At 46.7% G+C, this 19,042-nt stretch overlaps 1 protein-coding gene across 1 annotated transcript in view; it reads right to left on the reverse strand.

Annotated features, from left to right (window-relative positions):
* The window catches only part of P2RX3 (purinergic receptor P2X 3), a 444,899-nt gene that overhangs the window by 34,444 nt on the left and 391,413 nt on the right, over positions 1-19,042 (reverse strand). Inside the window, exons 9-10 of the mRNA XM_085651436.1 lie at positions 11,469-11,562; positions 4,337-4,402 (exon numbers count right to left, since the gene is read on the reverse strand). Coding sequence (XP_085507562.1) covers positions 4,337-4,402; positions 11,469-11,562 — 160 coding nt within the window. The remainder of the gene's footprint in view (positions 1-4,336; positions 4,403-11,468; positions 11,563-19,042) is intronic.

Here is a 19,042-nt window from a genome sequence, read left to right on the forward strand (position 1 = left end):
AGGATTACAATTTGTGCTTGGTAGGTTGTGGTCGACAGTGGTAGACGGTCGGTGGTGAACATGTAATGGGAGGATGAACTGGTCTGACCAGCCCAGTTCCTTGGTGTAGGGAGCCACATGGAAGTTATGGTCAGGCTGAGAGAGTTGTTAGGGACGAGTATGTGGGCTGAGGTTCAGTGACCTGTTTGGTGTTAAGTGTCTTTAAGAGGTAGGGGAGTGTCTGCGTCTTCTTGGCGGGTGCAGTTGATTAGTGCATCCAGCTTCATGTGCCCAGGTGGGTGACCAAGCAGAGGTCAACTCTCCCTCTAAGCCCCAGCATTGACTGCCTGTGAGTGAGAAACACTCTTACTGAAATCCCGGGGTTTGCCATCTGCCCTTAAGATACCTGCACTCCGCCTCACTCGCCCTCGCACACACTTCCCCCATGGCTGTACATAGTTCAATCCATTACTTAGGTAGGATTACGGTGACGGGTTGTGTCCACCAATCACTGGGTTTTACCTGCTGGGTGAAGGTGTAGCCCTATCTTAACGGTACGTAGAGTGACGGGGACTGCTGGGGACAGAGAAGCTACGGTAGCATGTGGGGGTTCCATGGAGGGCAGGTTTGAGGACTCTCAGAGGGCGCCTGGCCACGCTGTTTTGTGGATGACTGCCAGTTCTCCTTTGTGGCTGTGTGTTACATCAACGCCTTGAATGCGGTTGCGTCTGTGGACGATGATGCGCATAGAGGTGTGTGTGAGCCATGTTTCACCAATGAAGAGTGCATTGAAGCTGTAAGTGATGCCACTGGGCGCTGCACCAGGGACTAAGCGCCGATGAGCATGAGGTGTACTGTGGTTTCATTTGATTGTGTCTGCGCGGTGAAGCTGGGAGGTGGGTGATGGTGGTTGGTTGAAGTTGACCTGAGTAACGGGGTTTGTGCAGTGAATTATCCTGTTGTACTTTGTGTGGGGATTGTACAAGTGTGCTTTGATACAGGCACATGTTGATGGCCTGTCTGGAATGTGACCATCAGGGGTTCTGACCCTTGACCTCTTCCAGGTCCTTGATGCCTGAACATACAGCAGAACAAGCATTAGCTAAGCTAACACGTCTTCTGTTAGTTGCCAATGTTTTGTCATTATCAATGATTGTTTTTTAAGATTTTGCAAGACGTTATTGTTGATAAAGCTACGGGACCTTCATAAAGCTAAGAAAAAAATGGCTGAAAGGCAAAAAACAAAAAACGTTTTATCCCCAAAAGTAAATACTGTCATTGTAATTCTTGGAACTAAAGGGAACTACTTTGTGTGCGTGGATGTGCTCTTTGTGAAAGGGCTGCGTGAGGTTGGCCAATGTCTGAAGTGGGCGGACCCATTGTCGCTTGCAGGGAGCTGTAGAAGGTGAAAGAAACATATGATTGACACACTAACAGACCGATGGATGGAGGGGGCTGGCTGAAAGCCTCTACCAGTATATTGTACATATCATTTTAGTTAAAATCTAAAGGTCTTTGCTAATGCCGGGACTAAAAAAGGAGAAAGGTGGAGGTGTCCCTCTACGCCATCGTAGTCATATCCCTTTGAGTCCCAAGGGTGGCTGGCATGGGGCGAAGTGCAATGTCAGGTTGCGTGTCCTGTCTCCAATGTGCTGGATCGTCATTGGTGGAGCGGGCAGTATTGAGTTTCTATTTTTTAGAAGGTTTAAAAGGTTTCTTTTGGATGGAATTCCCCTCTGTGGCATGACTGGATGGTAAGGTGCGACTTTCTATCATTGCCTTTCAGTCAGTCAATCAAGTTGGGTTTGAAAAGCGCTGCTTTTCACCCAGGAGGGTTTCCAGGCGCTCGAGGTTTATCCTGCTGGGTGGGACCAGTGGAACAGCCATGTCTTCAGATCCTTCCTGAAGTCCTGTAGGGAGGGGGAGGATTTATTTATGGGTACCAGGAGATGGGGATGGTCTGACCCAGTGACCGCCCACCCATGTGTTGCCTACACATATGTGAACTCCTGTGATCATGCATGTGGTTACCTTTGTATGATCCTTTCATCCTTGCGTAGATCTGCAGTCTGAGACCCGAGCCTATACGATATGGTAATGTCTGCTCCCCTGCCTTTAAGGCTCCCTCTCCACCACCCTTCTTAAATATGCAAATGCATTCATTTCCTTTTGGGTCAGATGTACGACCATTCCATTTTGCGAGTCGCAAATTGCAATGTTTTGTGACTTACAATTTGAGACTTGCAAAATGGAATGTACAACAGGGTCAGAGACACTGTTTGCATTTCCCAAATGGGTCACAAGGGACCGGCCTCATTAATATTCATGAGGCAGGTTGCAATTTGCGACCCTTTGGGAATGGCTGGCACTCACAGGGATGGTGGCCTGCTGGGGACCGCAGACCGCCATGTCTGTGACTGCTTTTTAAATAAAGCATTTAAAAAAAAAAAAACTGCTGCCCGTTTTGGAAAACAGGATGCATTTAAAAAAGAAAAATGAAAAGTTTCCTTTTAATTTTTCAGGAGTAGGCACTGCTCTTAAAAAATATTTTTGCTGCCCAAGACAAGGGGGAATGGGGGTCCCATGAGGCGCCCTTCCCATTTGCGACTGGCTTATCACCTGCTTGAAGTAGGTGGTAACTGCAATTGTTTTGCGACCGCATTTGCAGTTGCAAAACAATCATCTATGACCTTACGACTTGCTATCAGGAAGGGATGCCCTTTGCACACCCCTTCCTATGAGCGACTTGCAAACCCTATTTTGCGAGTCGGTAATAGGTTACCGACTCACAAAACAAGGTTTGTACATACACACAACGCTTTTTAGCGGTAGCAAACGCGCCAATTTTATGTTTGCAACCGCTAAAAAGGGTCGTACATCTGTCCCTTTATGCTTGTGACAAATCCACCAGCACCCTCATTGACCTGTTTTCACCTGGAGTCACAATACTTACAGTGTGTTTGGGGTGAGTGAGGAGGAGCACTGAACAGACATTAAACTAGAGATAGGCACTGTACAGACGTGAGATGTGCCGAGCAGACAGTGGAATAGAGATAGGCACTGTACAGAAGTGAGAAGTACCTAGCAGACAGTGGGCTAGAGATAGGCACTATACAGAAGTGAGAAGTGCCTAGCAGACACTGGGCTAGAGATAGGCACTGTACAGAAGTGAGAAGTACCTAGCAGACAGTGGGCTAGAGATAGACACTGTACAGAAGTGAGAAGTGCCTAGCAGACACTGGGCTAGAGATAGACACTGTACAGAAGTGAGAAGTGCCTAGCAGACACTGGGCTAGAGATAGACACTGTACAGAAGTGAGAAGTACCTAGCAGACAGTGGGCTAGAGATAGGCATGGTACAGAAGTGTGAAATGCCTAGCAGACACTGGGCTAGAGATAGACGCTGTACAGAAGTGAGAAGTACCTAGCAGACAGTGGGCTAGAGATAGGCACTGTACAGAAGGGAGACATGCCGGGCTGATACAGGGCTAGAGGCAGGAACTTTACAGAAGTGAGAAGTGCCTAGCAGACACTGGGCTAAAAAGAGGCACTTTAAAGAAGTGAGAAGGGCCTAGCCGACTATGAACTAGAGATAGGTACTGTACAGAAGTGAGATGTGCCTAGCAAACATTCTGCTAGAGATAGACACTGTACAGAAGTGAGAAGTGCCTAGCAGAGCAGGGCTAGAGATAAGGCACTAAACAGAAGTGAGAAGTGCCTAGCAGACAATGATCTAGAGATAGGCACTGTACAGAACTGAGAAGTGCCTAGCAGACACTTGGCTAGAGAAATGCACTGCACAGAAGTGAGAAGTACCTAGCAGATAATGAACTAGAGATAGGCACTATACAGAAGTGAGAAGTGCCTAGCAGACAGTTGGCCAGGTATAGGCACTGTAGAGAAGTGCCTAGCAGACAATGACGTAGAGACAGGCACTGTACAGAAGTGAGAAGTGCCTAGCAGACAGTGGGGTAGAGACAGGCACTGTACAGAAGTGAGACATACCTAGCAGACAATGAGCCAGAGATAGGCACCGTACAGAAGTGAAAAGTGCCTAGCAGACACGCTCTGTATAAAGGCAGTGGGCCCGAATCACAGAACTAACTTAAGACAAAATCCTAAACTTACTACCATTTTGGTATTCACAGAAGGCACTTACTCATTTCGGTATTCAAAGAAGGCACTTACTCATTTCGGTATTCACAGAAGTTAGGACTCCTAACTTTAGGACTCTAAATGCCTTCTGTGAATACCGAAAGTTTCAAAGTTAGGATTTTTCTCAGTTTAGGAGTAGTAAAGTTAGAAGTCAGAGAGGAAGGAGAGAGACATTTAGGTCAGAATGTGAACTTGTACGCACCACTCCCACGGAGGTGAAGGCCGCCACTGTGTTAATCAGGGTGGGTATGATGTTGAACTTTCCAGCCTGGAAGAAAAGAGAGAGCAACAAAAGTAATAATAATAATAAAAATTAATCCATATTGTAAAGCGTGAACATGTCACCCCTTAAGGTTACACGATGCTGGGGCCATCGGGAAGAATAAGTCAGTTATTGCCCAGAGTCCCATGGTGTGGAGCTGAGCTGCTGCCAGGGATCGAACCGTGAGCCCCTCTCCTCGGAGTCAGTCACACGGGCCGCTGCGCCACACCTCTCCCGATGTTGACACCACAGAAGTCTCACTGCACATGAGACCCTCACACTGGGCACAAGTCACACACAATCCACATGAGCCACGCACACTGAAGATGAGCCCCATACTACAATGTCGTGTAGTTCCTGTAAAACCTATATGGGATCTGCGCGTTTAGACAACATACACTGTAGGATTGGTGTCAGACTGAATCTAGACCCCCCCAACGGGTATGTTGCCCTGTGTACCAGCTAGCTCACAGTGCCACTAGAGAATAGGAGAGAATAGTTCTTGGCAACTATCGAACATGACAACCCTGATCCCTCAGGGATCGTGGAAACAGTATACTACTTTTCGCTCAGAATTAACGGGATGGACGTTCTTCAATAAGCATTTATTGAGCAGTCGTTATTCTAGTGTAAGGTAGGTGCGCTGTAACAACCATTAGACAGTAACAGGTATAAATGATTAGAAGCACGAGGAAAGTGAAAGGATGGTAGATTTCGACTATTTTGCTATAACCATGAATACAGGCAAGTATATAAAATACATAACGATAAAATGCGTAGTCCTACGATGCAACCATTACAAGATGTACCTAAGTGTACCCAGCATGTATGTAAGTGTTAAGTCAAGAATCCCTCTAGGATAAAGTCAACCCCATTACCTGAAATGAGAGACTGTGGGACCCTGTCTTGGTCTCGAGTCAGACATCCTGCAAGGGATGTTAGACCACTGCGAGCTGGAGTATCTGCATGCAGGAACCTCAGCGTTTTGTTTCAGTGTGTGTCGGCAGGGATATCCTGATCTCCTCTCCCTGTCTCAGTAAGATGTGATGTTTATATACCTAAAGGTCTCCCCATGGGTTCTACTGTGATGTGCCACTTGTCGGATTTAGGATAACGTCTGGAATGAACTTTATACATAGTTGTTATACAGGAGACTGTAGTCCTGCTGAGTTTCCAAGAATCCTCATGCATAATGTATGAGGCTTTTAGCAGGGAAAATCCCGCATTCTGTGTGCAGTGTTGTATCTAGGTAAAAGGTCAGTCCCCAAGAACCATTATGTGTGTAATGTAGGGGAGAGTATAGGTGAAAGGTTACGATGATACCTAAGCCTATATTGGGGTACCTATATGAAATATAACAACATGAGACTCTCACACTGGGCACATCTCACACACACACACACATGAGCGACTCACACTGTGCACAAGCCGCACACAGTGAAAATAAGCCCCTCAAAGTACACACAAGCCCCTTGCCTTACACCTGAGCTCTTCACACAAAGCAGAAGTCGCAAACACTACACATGAGCACTGCATACTGTGCACAAGCCACAATACACTGCACATACACTGCCTTTAATGTGTATGTTATGGGCTTGTGTCTTTTGTCCATTTCTTTTATTACTGGAATACTCAGTGATTGTGTTCTGCCGCCGTGGAGCTGTGTCGCAGTGAGTTCCAGACTGACAGTTGCTCTGCTGGTCTGGAGCGACCAGAAGGAGACATGAGTTCTGGCTTCTGTCATCTAGAAGAAACCTTCAAAACTTGAAGACCTGTGCCTCTTCAGTTTCTGGGACCACACAACACAAATTGGCGACAGGGATGGGATCGGTGTGTTTGGATAAGGATAAAAATAACTGATACTTTAAGCTCAGCTATCCCAGGCAGTGCTTCACCCCCCTCATATGTCCTCCTCGTCACAGTTCTTCCCATGACAGTCTGTGCCACTTGAGTCCACCTTCATTGTTCATGACAACCATGGATAAAAATGCTCCTCCCTCTCTCCACTCGAGTTTTTTCCCTGTCGCTTGGGCAGCTACGCATTTCTACTTTACAAGGATTTATACGTTTTTGTGTTTTGTTTAAAACTAATATGAATGTGAATGTGTTGTTTTATACCTCACCATTTTGCAGGAGAGCGGTGCTGTGAAGTCCTGCTCTACCTGCTGCCATGCTCCCCGGTCATGTGCGGGGGGCATATGCCACATGGCACGGGTGGGCTTCTCTGGTGCTGCTTCTGGGGTGCACACTAGGTGGGTTTTTAAGCAGACTTGGTTGCTAGGCACCCAGTATAACTTGGACCTATCTGCTGGGGCACTGCCTGTTAAGATGGAGTGGTCTTCTGACGAGAAGAATGCACAGAAGGTCCATAATCTGGAGGAATACATTTCCAGGGCAGATCTATACCAAACGATAAAAGAGGCGATTAATGAAGCAGCGAGTGGACCTAAAGCCAAAAGAGAAGAGGTGGATCTGAAGGATGATCAGGACAGCTCCCGTTGAGGGAAATATATCCAAGGCAAAGCCTTTTGGGACATGTTGATCTATGTCCGGATGTGAAGGGGTTTGAGTACAAGACCCAGGATGAAGATGGGTTTTATGCACAAAACAGTGGGACTACACCTGATGATGTACGGGGAGATTAAGGGCCATATGTAGAAAGCAAAATTGCGATCGCAAACGCCGAAATTCGCCGAATTTCGGCGTTTGCGATCGCAATTTTGCTAAGTGGTATGTAGGAAGGCAAATCTGGGTGCAAAATAAGGAATCGCTAAATTTGCGATTCCTTATTTTGCTATTGCATTTAAGGAATCGCAAATTTTGCGATTCCTTAAATGCAATGTAAGAAGCACCAACAAAGTGCAATTTGGCCTTAAAGAATCGCAAATTACCACCAACTACAGGTTGGTGGTAATTTGCGATTTCTTTCACAAATGCATATTTTTGCATTTTTCAAAGTGGCATGTGGTGCACACACATGTCCTTAGGGCATGTATGTGTGCCACATGTGCACCCATGCTCATTTCAGGGGTGCAACAGGGTGTCCTTTTGACACCCTGGCACACTTGAAATTGCATTCTCAATTTGCGATTCTCTAATTGAGAATCGCAAATTGAGAATGTCTTCCCATTCATTCCTATGGGCCTCTAGGCCCATAGGAATGAATGGGGAGGTATTCCTTAATTGCGAATTGCAATTTGCAATTCGCAATTAAGGAATATGTAGGATTCGCAAAAATATTTGCTAATCCTACCTACATTCCGTTTTGCAATTCTCTAATTGCGATTCCCTAAAAATTGCAATTAGAGAATCGCAAAACACGTTCTACCTACATATGGCCCTATGTTATTTGCCCAGAATGTTCAGCATCATTGCCGAGACTTGAACCCGGTTCCCCAGATTCAAGGTCGACCGCCCTAGTCGTTAGGCCAACTCTTCTCCCCTCTGCTTAATATGTCGCACTCTTCCATAGATTGCCGCTGCCATTACCATTCGTGCCAGTTTGATGGGTGCCACCCGCTCTCTTGACTATCTCAGCTGTTGGGTTTTCCCTGGGGCGATCCGAATCCACTAAAGGACCCGTAGCTGCTTCCAGAGGATTGGTGCTCCCCGGGTGACAGCAGATATGGGGCACTATGTCCAGCTAGAGAGCAATTCCCACTAACCGTAGATGTTTGCTGATTTCACGATCCGGCCAAAAGACTCTATGCGATCTAACCGGTCAATGATGGGTTTCATCTTTTCCTCTAACATAATATGGAATTTCTAAAAAGAGATCTGGAGGGCACAGTGAACCCAGACTAATGGGATCACCGGTCTGCATTGGCTGAGGTTGGGTAGTGGTTGTGGCGGAATCCTAGATGAGAGCTGGCCCCGTTGCTGGACGTTTTGCTTTTGCCTAACTCCCGGTTCTTTTCAGCTTTTTTTTTCCCTTGACAGCTGGGCCTTAGGGTGACTGGGTGTTCTCTAGGCACATATCTGCATTGTCAGCCTGTTTATCAGTCACTGATTTGAGTATTCAGTTGTGCTGCGCCTCCCACTTCCATTAGCCCAGAGCACTGCTATCTGTAGTGTGGTGCTGGACACGTTCTAGTGTCTCAGCAGACACTTGGTTAGTCAGCCACTCACTCATGGGAGTGGGCACACATGCACCCCACACCTATCCATCACAGGCAACACAAGTGCCACATCGCACTGCAAGCAAGGAGCATGTCACACGGAGTGTCTGACCCCGCAAAGCATGCCTACACGGGGGCAGGAGCAGGTGCCCCGACGGCGCAGACTCGAGGCACAAGCAGAACGCCCTCGTGTGCAGGTGACCCCCCATCCTGGTAGAGGAGCATCATGAAGACCCTTGTGGAAGGGATCGGACCACCAAGAGGTCCTCGCAAAGAAGAGTAACAATCCTATCACCATGAAGAACCGGGCGAACACAGGTGCGTTTGAAAAGAACAACAGGAGGAGAAGAACGAGGACTCGTACCGCCACAAGATAAGAGCGCACCCAGAGACACCAGACAGCCACCAAGGCAGACCGACGTCCCTGGAGACACCTCAATGGGGGAACCAAATGTAAGCAGCAGCTAGTGCAAACCGCATCTCTCTCCAACGCTTCCCAGTGCGAACGTCCAGTCCCGTGCATCTGCAGTCTAAGGCGTTTGGCATCCCTGCTCCTGACCGCAGATGCTACTGGTGAACAACAGTCTCACCAAGACGAAGATACGTGGATGCGAAGTCCCTCCAGACATCCTATCTCCCAGCAAGTTGCCACCATCTGTCCTCCAGACTTAATGACAACCACAACATCACTGCCATGTGCATCACCCCATCCAACCAAGGAGCGAAATCATCACCGGGGTGGAGCCTTGCACCTGCAGAAGAACCAAGAGACCGAGGCATCAGAATGAGAGACCAAATGTCCAAGGGCTATCCGACAGTCCATACACCATGGTGGCTGCCCGAACAACGTCGTTAGATCCTGTCAGTGTTCATGCAGAGGCCGCCAGGCGGCCCACAGGCAGCCCTGCACAGTCCACACAGTATTGTGGCAGCTCCACACAAGGGCCTCCAGAACATTCCAGCACCAAGGGATCCTCGCACGAGAGATGGTCGAGAAGCTGCTGCACCAACAAGGTACGGAGAGGCACCGCGGCCTCAGAGGATAACGTCCTGAACATCATCGCGATTCCAGCCATGGCCGATATGGTCATCATAGTGCCCAGACACCTCAAGCAAAGAGTCTGCAGCAGGGCAGGATTCCACTGACGCTCCTGATGCACCATCATTTAGTTGACAGACACCAACAGCATCGCTGCCAGAGCACACTAGTTCATCCAGAGGTGTGTGAGGACATTGATCTGACGGACAGGCTTTTAAGAAATCCGGACTCCATCAACGCATCGTTCGTGCCCAGGAGACGCTGGTTAAATTATGGACGTGTGCCAAGATGCTTGAGTGCTCCCAGATGCCCCTGTCCACTATTGTCCTGCGGACTGCCTCTCAGGACCAAGAGACTGTATGGTGTCTTTTGTGCATAGTTTGTTTCCAGAAGATGGACTTTGTTTTATTTTGAATAAAGTTTGGGAGGAATGTAGTGTCATGCTAGACACGTTATAGTGTCTCAGCAGTAACTTGGTTAATCAGTCACTCCCTCGTGGGAGTGGACACACATGCACCCCACACTCATTCATCAAAGGCGTCACGAGTGACGTGACCCTGCTAATAAAAGGGCCCAGGTGCACGTGCTTGTTGCCAGTTACAGTACCCGACTCTATGTGTCTGTGCAATCATTTATTTAACATGTGGGCCTAGCATCCGTGACACTACACTATCCAAAGGGAGGCAACGTCCTGCTTCATCCAGTAGTGGTCGCTGTTGTAACCTAGGTTCAGTAAGCACAATGTCGTTAGAGATAATTCCCACAGCCCTTTCTAGCATACCCTCTATGGTCGCCGGTGAGCGTGGTGTGGTGGCGGACCCAACAACTTTGCGCTTGCCCATGATTTAATGAAATACAGAAGAGCTCACCTGCTATTGGCAACCATGAAAGAGAGTAGGCCCAGCCTCGTCTGGCTGCGGATGGGCACAGACGGGCCAGCTCTTGGCCTGGTCTCGGCCCAGGCACGTGCCCGGGTGTGTATAGCACTGTGGGATTAAAAGAGTGCTTTTGAACACGTCGCTGACTCAGGCCCCGCCTTGCCTCAAAGATGCCTGGAAGGCGTAGTCCCATCCCAGCCTCACCAGGAAAATTCACTGCAGGGCAAATGAGGGCTGGGACACTGCTGGTAAACACTGCATACTCATTTCGCATGCTTTGTATATTGCAAATATGCTCTATTTTCATTGCACATGCACACATGTTCACTATACATGTCCACATGCTCAGTGCTCACTGCATATTCTCTGAACACAGCACAAATGCTTTGGGATACACCATGCAATTCACACATGCTTCGTGCTGGTCACACCAGCTGCTCCCCATACAGTTCTGTAACTTCGCAAATGCCTCATGCTGGTCGACCTTCTACTCCCCGTACAGTTCCGTGCACTTCACTCATGCCTCGCGCTGGTTGACCTGCTGCTGCCCGTACAGTTCGGTGCACTTCACCCATGTCTTGTGCTGGTGTGCACCTTCAGCTCCCCGTAAAGTTCCTTACACTTCACACATGCCTCGTGCTGGTCGACCTGCTGCTCCCCGTACAGTTCCGTGCACTTCACACATGCCTTGTGCTGGTCACACTTTTTGGTACCCATACAGTTCGGTGAAATTCACTCATGTCTTGTGCGGGTGCACACCTTCAGCTCCCCGTACAGTTCCTTACACTTCACACATGCCTCGTGCTGGTCAACCTGCTGCTGCCCGTACAGTTCTGTGCACTTCACCCATGTCTTGTGCTGGTGTGCACCTTCTGATCCCCGTACAGTTCTGAACACTTCACACATGCCTTGTGCTGGTCAACCTGCTGCTGCCCGTACAGTTCTTTGCACTTCACCCATGTCTTGTGCTGGTGCACACCTTCTGCTCCCAGTACAGTTCTGTACACTTCACACATGCCTCAGGCAGCCATACTTACATTTCCGTACACAAGCACGTCGATTCGGATGCCGAATGCCTTCAGCAGGGTCCGGTACTCGGAGCCGTTCTCTCGCTTGTAGTGCTTGGCGTACCTGCAGGACACATTGGGGTACAAGACTTAGAGAGTGCACTGGTCAGTGAGCCTGTGTATCTGGGACCCCTCCATCTCCTGAGAAAGGAAGGGTGACCAGGGCTGCAAGAGAGGCCATGACCTCTCAGTGAGGTGAGCAGGGACTACTGGGCGGGTCATAGTTAAAACAGAGGATTCACAGTTTAGAAACAGAGGCCATCACATAGCCTGTGGTAGTGCAAGCTTCATTCTCTTGTACCAAGTGTGAGCCTTGCAAAGCAATAGAGCAGCATGGGCAGGCTTGAGAACTGTGACTGGCCTTAACCAATGTCTAAACATAAAATGATGCACCCCACAGAATGTGGCGAGGGGCTCCTGACACTCCCATAGCTTGCAAAGGTCATAGGCCTTAAACTGAAATGGGCCCCTTAGAAGGCAGAGGCTGCTTGGACTGCACAGGCCACTGTTACACCCCTGGTGCTAACCCATGCTGGCTGGTCCAGTTGAATACCTCTTCTTACAGGTGCATCACAACTTCTATCCGTGTATACAGGCCCCACACTCTTCCCACCTCTAGCTGCAAGCATCCACCGGCAGCGTGGTGTTCGGAACCATCTAGAGTCGGTTCTTTTCTAAGTTTGGTTTGCTTTCAATCCTATTACTATCTGTGTTTAGTGTGAGATTCCTTCTCCGTGCAAACTGCTGGTAAAGCACGCATGTGTCCAGTGCACGCAGGTCCTGTTTCTATGTTTGCCTTCACAAGGAAATTCTTCATTGTAGGCTGGCTTTTTACTCCATAGCACACATGCCAGCACACATCATCATGGCCATTTTCTGATGTTCAAGGCTAGCATGGCTTTGTCCATACATATATATATATGTGATGTTAAGATGGTATGTATGAGGCTGTGATGGTTTAGACTAAGAAGGTAACAATGGGCCGGATTCGCAAAAGTAATCTGAGACACAATCCTAACTTTACGACTTTCGGTATTCACAAAAGGCATTTAGTAGTAGTAAAGGAAGTAACTCTGATAAGAGATAGCCAGACGAGCTGTTTCTAAAGGTATGCTGTGCGATCTGTTCCAAATGCTCAGGATACTATCGAATGTTGTAGCCTACCAAAGTAGTGTAGGGTTTAGAAATAGCTTCCGGGTCTAGGATGCTGTCCAACTTGCATACATGTCTGAAATGTTTTTATTGTTCTGTGTCGTTACCGTTCACTTCATTTACACGATCTAGAATACCTTTCTAAAACTACAATTCCCAACTTCTCAATGTGCTTGAATGTGTTGTAGGCAAGACAGGATAATTGCTTTGATTACCTCTGCACCCCTGGACTTGTTTAACGGGACTGCTGTAAGCACTGCCTCCACAAAGGATAGTGTTGTGAACATACTTACCTCTTTCTTGATATGGTTTCTTACCTGAGTTGGAGCTTTTATGCTCACCACGTTCTTCTCCGCATTCTCGTTCCCAGAATGTAAGGTTGACGGCACTCCGCGATCGACAGTTGCAGCTGGGTCGTTGAGAGGGTCGGATGCCAGGTTGTGCTTTCCAGTAAAGAACTTCCTCTTTACACCGGGCTGGTTGTCTTCATTCCTGCAACCCTTCTCAACATTTTTGGCGATGATATTTTTCTTGTCTTCGCACAACCTGGGGATCCTGTGCACCTTTCCTGTTTTCATCGGTTCTCCTGCTTCTGTTCGTCTGTGAGGCTGTTCCTGGCACTTCCTGCTCCTCTGGCTTTCCAACCTTTGTGATCCAGGATTTGAGATCTCTTTGTTTTTGACTCAATCTTTTTGTTTCCTGGCATCTGCGCAACCGTTGGAGTCTTGCGCATCTCTCTCGTTCTGCCAGCAGCCTACGTTACTATGGGACCTGCAGCCTACGTCACTATGAGAGTCTCTATTCCACGTCAGTGAAACGCACCAGCACGTCCTTGCATACGTGCTGTGCGCAACGTAATCAGCAGGGCGTGCGTAACGTGCCGCCATTTTGGGAGGTTCATTATTCAAGTCTTGTCGACTTCCCTGACAGCGCGCTAAATGTTTTCCTCCGGCTTTCATTTCCTGCATCTATGGAATTTATTATTTATTTTGCTGTGCCGTCTTAATTTATTGACTGGGTTCTTCTGCCTGCCATCGTTTCAGAGGCTATTTCTCACGTCACCTCGCATATGCTGTGAATTTGTCTTTAACTTTTCTCTCTGCAGTTACTCACGGTGATCTTTACTTCTGGTTTGAACTGTGTTACGAAGTAATTTATCCGAAGTGTACTGTGTCATTACCTGTTTCTGCTCTTATTTCATAGATTTACTTTCCTTATTCATTGCAATGTCTTCACATGCATCTAACGTAATTTTTCCTCCAGTATTTTTAGCTCAGCCAGGTCCTCCACCAATTATGGGAGGACTGGATTGAAATGCTTGATAATTACATTACTGCATTGGATGGTAACATTTTTTCTCCAGCTAGGAAGAAAGCTTTATTATTAAGTGCATTGGGCAGTGAAGGTCAACGTGATTCTAAATATTTACCTGTGGCTTTGGGACCTAATGGGCAACCGATGGATGATCTGTCTAAAGAAGCCATTAAGAGACTAGAAACGCAATTTTCCAAAGAGGTGAATTTGGTTCTAGTATGATATCAATTCTATACTCAACCTCAACTGGAAGGAGAAAGTATTGATGAATTTGTTGCTAGGTTACGAGAACTCTCAGTTAAGTGTCGTTTTGGGACCATGACAAATGAGCTGATTCGCGATCAGTTGATTGTACAGTGCCGCGATACGAAAATAGAGGAAAGACTATGGGCCGCCAAAGACCCCTCATTGAAAGATGCTGTTGATTTGGCCAAGGTCCTTGAAGAATCCCAGAAATGTATTAGGGAATTGAGCAAGAGGGACAAAAATCACAAGAAGTAGGGGACGTAAATAACATAGATGATGATGTTGATGTTAATGCTGTTTTAAAAAAACTCTTAAATCTTCAAGAGTTGGCACACCTAAACTCAAGACCCGAGAGTGTTTGCGTTGTGGTAGTCAATACCATTTAGCTGATTTTAAAAGATGCTTTGCGATTGATCAGGTTTGCTGGCGGTGTGGGCGGAAAGGGCACTATGCTAGAATGTGTAGGCAATCTGATTCCTCCAACAAGTCTAAATCCAAAGTAAATGTCATACAACAGAGTGATGATTACAAAACAGCTGTAAATAAGGTCTTGGTTGTGGGGGAGGTGTGCAATGAGATAGTGTTTGGTGTCACTCGGGACTCTCCTAGGTTAAATAGACCCACTGCTGTATTTAATGTCTGTGGTAAAGATATCACGCTGATGGTGGATTCTGGTTCTATGTACAAGATTATTCCTGAGTCTCTTTTTCGAACCACCTGGGAGGGGGTTTCTTTGTTGGACAAGGATATCAACCCAGTTGGCTATCAGGGCCAAGCTATTGATGTATTGGGGGACATGTCAGGCCAGATTAATTTTGACACACGGAGTACCCATGGAATGATCTATGTTGCCAAAGAGGGTCCCCCAATCCTTGTTGGATGCTCTTCATATTGTTATCAATCCCCGGTCCCCCAATCAAATTATGGTGGTCCAAGATGATATTCAGGTTCAGCATATCCCTCAAGATGCTCACAGAGTGTTTGAGGATAGACTTGGTTGCGTCAAAGGGTACCAGCACAATATTATTCTCAAACCCAATGCGTTTCCTGTGCAACACAAGCTCAGGAAAGTCCCTCTGTCGGTGACACAGGGTCTTAAAGATTTGTTAGATGATTTATTGAAACCTGGAGTCATTGAACCAGTGGAGGCTTCCTCTTGGATTTCTCCGGTTGTTTTGACGCTTAAGTCGGATGGTCGGCTTCGTTTCTAAATTGATCTCAGGTCCTTAAATCATGATATTGTCACTGATACTTTCCCCCTGCCTAACATTAACAAATTGTTAGTCGGTGGGTGATGGTTAGTACTTCTCCAAGATTGACTTGAGAAGTGCTTACCACCAGATCAAATTACATCCAGATTCCAAGCCACTCACTGCATTTATTACAACGAAGGCACTTTTCAGTTCTCTCGCATGCCCTTCGGGTTAGCCTCGGCTGCGAGTGTCTTCCAAAGAATGATGTCAAATATGCTTAAGGGTTTGTCTGGCGTAGTCTACTTTCAGGACGACATATTGGTTTCAGGAAAAAACATTCAGCAACATAACGCTGCACTCAGACAAGTTTTGTGGAAACTTGAGCAGCAGGGTCTTACAGTTAACAAAGAAAAATGTCAGTTTCTCACAGATCAGGTTGACTATTTGGGGTACTCGATCTCTAGTGGTGGGATTTCTCCCAAAAATAATCTTTTGGAGGCTATAAAAAATGCTCCTGCTCCAAGGGACAAGGAGCAGCTCAGGTCGTTTCTGGGCCTTGTCAAATATTATGCTAAATTTGTTTGTGGATTTGCTGATATGTCTGAACCTTTGAGGAATCTCCTTCGCAAAGGCTGTAAATTTGAGTGGGACAGTGATCAATCGGATACCTTCTCAAAAATTAAGGATCAGATTTGTAATGCTGGCATTCTTGCTCCTTTTAGTGCTTCCTGCAAGTCGTTTCTCACAGTGGATGCCAGTCTTACTGGCATTGGTGGGGTATTATCCGAGCTTCAGAGAGGCACTGAAAGAACGATCGCATTTGCTTCAAGAACTCTCACTCAAGCCGAAAGGAACTACTCAGTAATAGAGCACGAAGCTCTTGCTGCAGCCTGGGGAGTGGAGTATTTCAGAGTATACTTGTGGAGATCCAGATTTGTGTTGAGGGCTGATCACAAGCCTCTAATGAAGATCTTGTCGGCGGGAGGTGCAGGAAAGGGATCAGCACGTCTTGCGAGGTTTTCCGCAAGATTACAAGAGTATCTCTATGATATTGAATTTATTCATGGGTGGAGAAATTTGCCAGCTGATTGTTTGTCGCGTATGTCACTCATTGGTCCTCTATGTGAGCTTTCCCTTGACAGGCGGTTTGCTGCTGTGATTGTGGATGTTCACTCGAGATGATTGCACGTTGAATTCTGTGGTTGGTGTATTAGAAACCTTGTTTTTGCGTGAAGGTATCCCACAGGTTTTACTTACCGACAATGGTACCCAACTCACTTCTAGGGAGATGCGTTGCTTTCTTGAGAAGTGTGGTGTTACACATTCTTGTACTTCACTTTACAATCTAATGGGTAATGGAATTGTGGAAAGAACGAACAGACTTATCAAAGTCACTATACAACTGGCTTTAGCGAATGGGCTGGCTCCTAGACGTCTTCTTCAAGATATGCTGTGGGCTTATTGCACCACTCCTCATAGCGTTGTTATATGCATAGCTTGTCAGTCTTTGGCGTGGAACGCTGATGAGTTAATCCGTCGGTGTATATATGTTTTGTTTGTGTTGAAGTGGTGCACACATTCAGTATTTGAAGTGAACAAATCTCCCGGATGGATTGGTGAACATTGCTCTGTGACCCATGCCTTCTGGGTGCCTGAGTAATAAATTTTGCACGTCATGGCAAGGTTTTCATTTTCAGTCAGTAACAGTGTGGAGTGTTTGCCTTACACGCTGCGCAGGATCACCGCGGTGCGCTCAACTGGTGTATCCATTAATCTCTCCTCCGAACAGACGCAGGCGCTTACGATCACAGACACACGTGTGGACGCTCGTGAGGGGAACTAACCAGAGCAGGCGTGCTCGTAGCGAGGATGTGTAAGAATATAACAACCCCTTGATTAAATGAGCCTATGTCTCACTAATAGTGATGGTATCCACGTGTGTGTTTATTTAAAGGTAAGGTGCCCGGTGATAAGCCCAGGTGTGCGCGGAAGGGTGAGGCTGGAATCTCCATAGCACAGAATTCTGTGAGATTTTACGCTGCCAATTTCTTTGCACTTAGAGCAGTGAAATCGGCGACAGTAAATATAAATATGCCAGCCAGGAGCCCCCCCTTGTGGTTTTCACAAAGGCATATGTGCACACCTTTAAGGGTCTGAGAAGGAGTTTTCGTTACAGTATAGTCATGTTACCTATCTAAGGTATTAACACTTTTAGTAAAACCTTAATGGCATTTCAGCCTATTGGAAGGTAGAACTGGAGGGAAATAAAGAGGGCACATCGCTTTCTCATTATGAGTCATATCCTACGGTGGGGATCCATGGTTCGGTGTGGCAGTGTTCTTGCCGGCAACTATGGCCTCAAATACTTACTAAGTAATTACTGGCTAACTAAGGTGGGTCCATGAAGCTTGTTATCCTTCAGGGATCGATAATAATAAGTATTATTGAGTCGGGTAACAATAATCTGTTATTCAGCGCCAAGGTGCCCCCGGGTGGACGTGAGCTCTACAGATACATGTTAAATTATGTGATAAACTCTCACAAATGGTTATTCAGGGTTATGGAGGGCGTAGGTAACATTTCTGCATCGGAGTGCATACCAGTGCCAGACTTTTCAAGATCTTCAACCAACTCCCTAAAGGGGTCAACTTAAACCGGTCGAAGTCTTATGTTCACATGGTTCGGTGCAGGAATATTTCGGGACTTTACAAGAAAACAACTTGTGCTACACAGTCAATACTGTGCGTAAAAGGTACTTTTCTACACAACGGTGTTGCAAAGTTTTGTGCAGAATTTTTTGCATTGTGTGTCTGACGGATTTATTGTACTGAAACCTGGTCTCCCTGCTTTATTTCAAACAATGCAGCAGTCCTCTGCATACTGCCCTCGTCCAGTTTTCACGGTGATCGCTCCGGTGAAAGCCGCACGCCCTCTTTCCAGTTCACGCTGGGCTGTTTTGGGCACAGGCGGTGACTTTCGTACACACAGCTGTTATCAATTTAACCAGATAACCCAAGCGTCATTGTAATCTGTGTTGCCTCATTAATCAGGTTCTGTTTCAAGGTGCTGGGTATATTAAACTAATGCAACGACCAATTGTGATCGCAGTGGTTCAAAGCAGGTACTTAGTAAGGTATGCTGAGCAGGGGAGTATTCAGCATAATACTGGTTACTTTTATGGTTGCTCCATGAATTTAACCCTTATTGAAGCGAACATCTCTTCGCTTGCTAAAAGATCTATGACAACTGAACTGGCTCGCTCGAATTATGAATCACATTTGGTGGCATTACTTACGGTGGAAGTTATCCACAGTAATTTATCTTCTGTATAGAAAAAACGAAGAGCAAAATGTTTGCGCTCCCAGGATGGTTTGTAACACCATGCATGGAAAATTGTGTTTGGGCCACTTCACAAGAAATGCAAGTATAGAGTCAGCATTTGTCAGTTAAATTGAGTTTGGTCCGCTTCACAAAAAATGCAAGTTATAGATGCTGCTTTTGTCAGTTACACATTCATTCCACATTTAGTCCAATTTTGGGGTATTACTGATTTGTGTAGTTACTGTTAACGTGATGAGGGGGCTGGTTCATCAGAATGCAAAGACCTCAGGGTTACATGCCCGTGGGTGTTTTAATGGT

This window comes from Triturus cristatus, chromosome 4_1 (genome assembly GCF_964204655.1).
Source record: "Triturus cristatus chromosome 4_1, aTriCri1.1, whole genome shotgun sequence".
Lineage (NCBI taxonomy): Eukaryota > Metazoa > Chordata > Amphibia > Caudata > Salamandridae > Triturus > Triturus cristatus.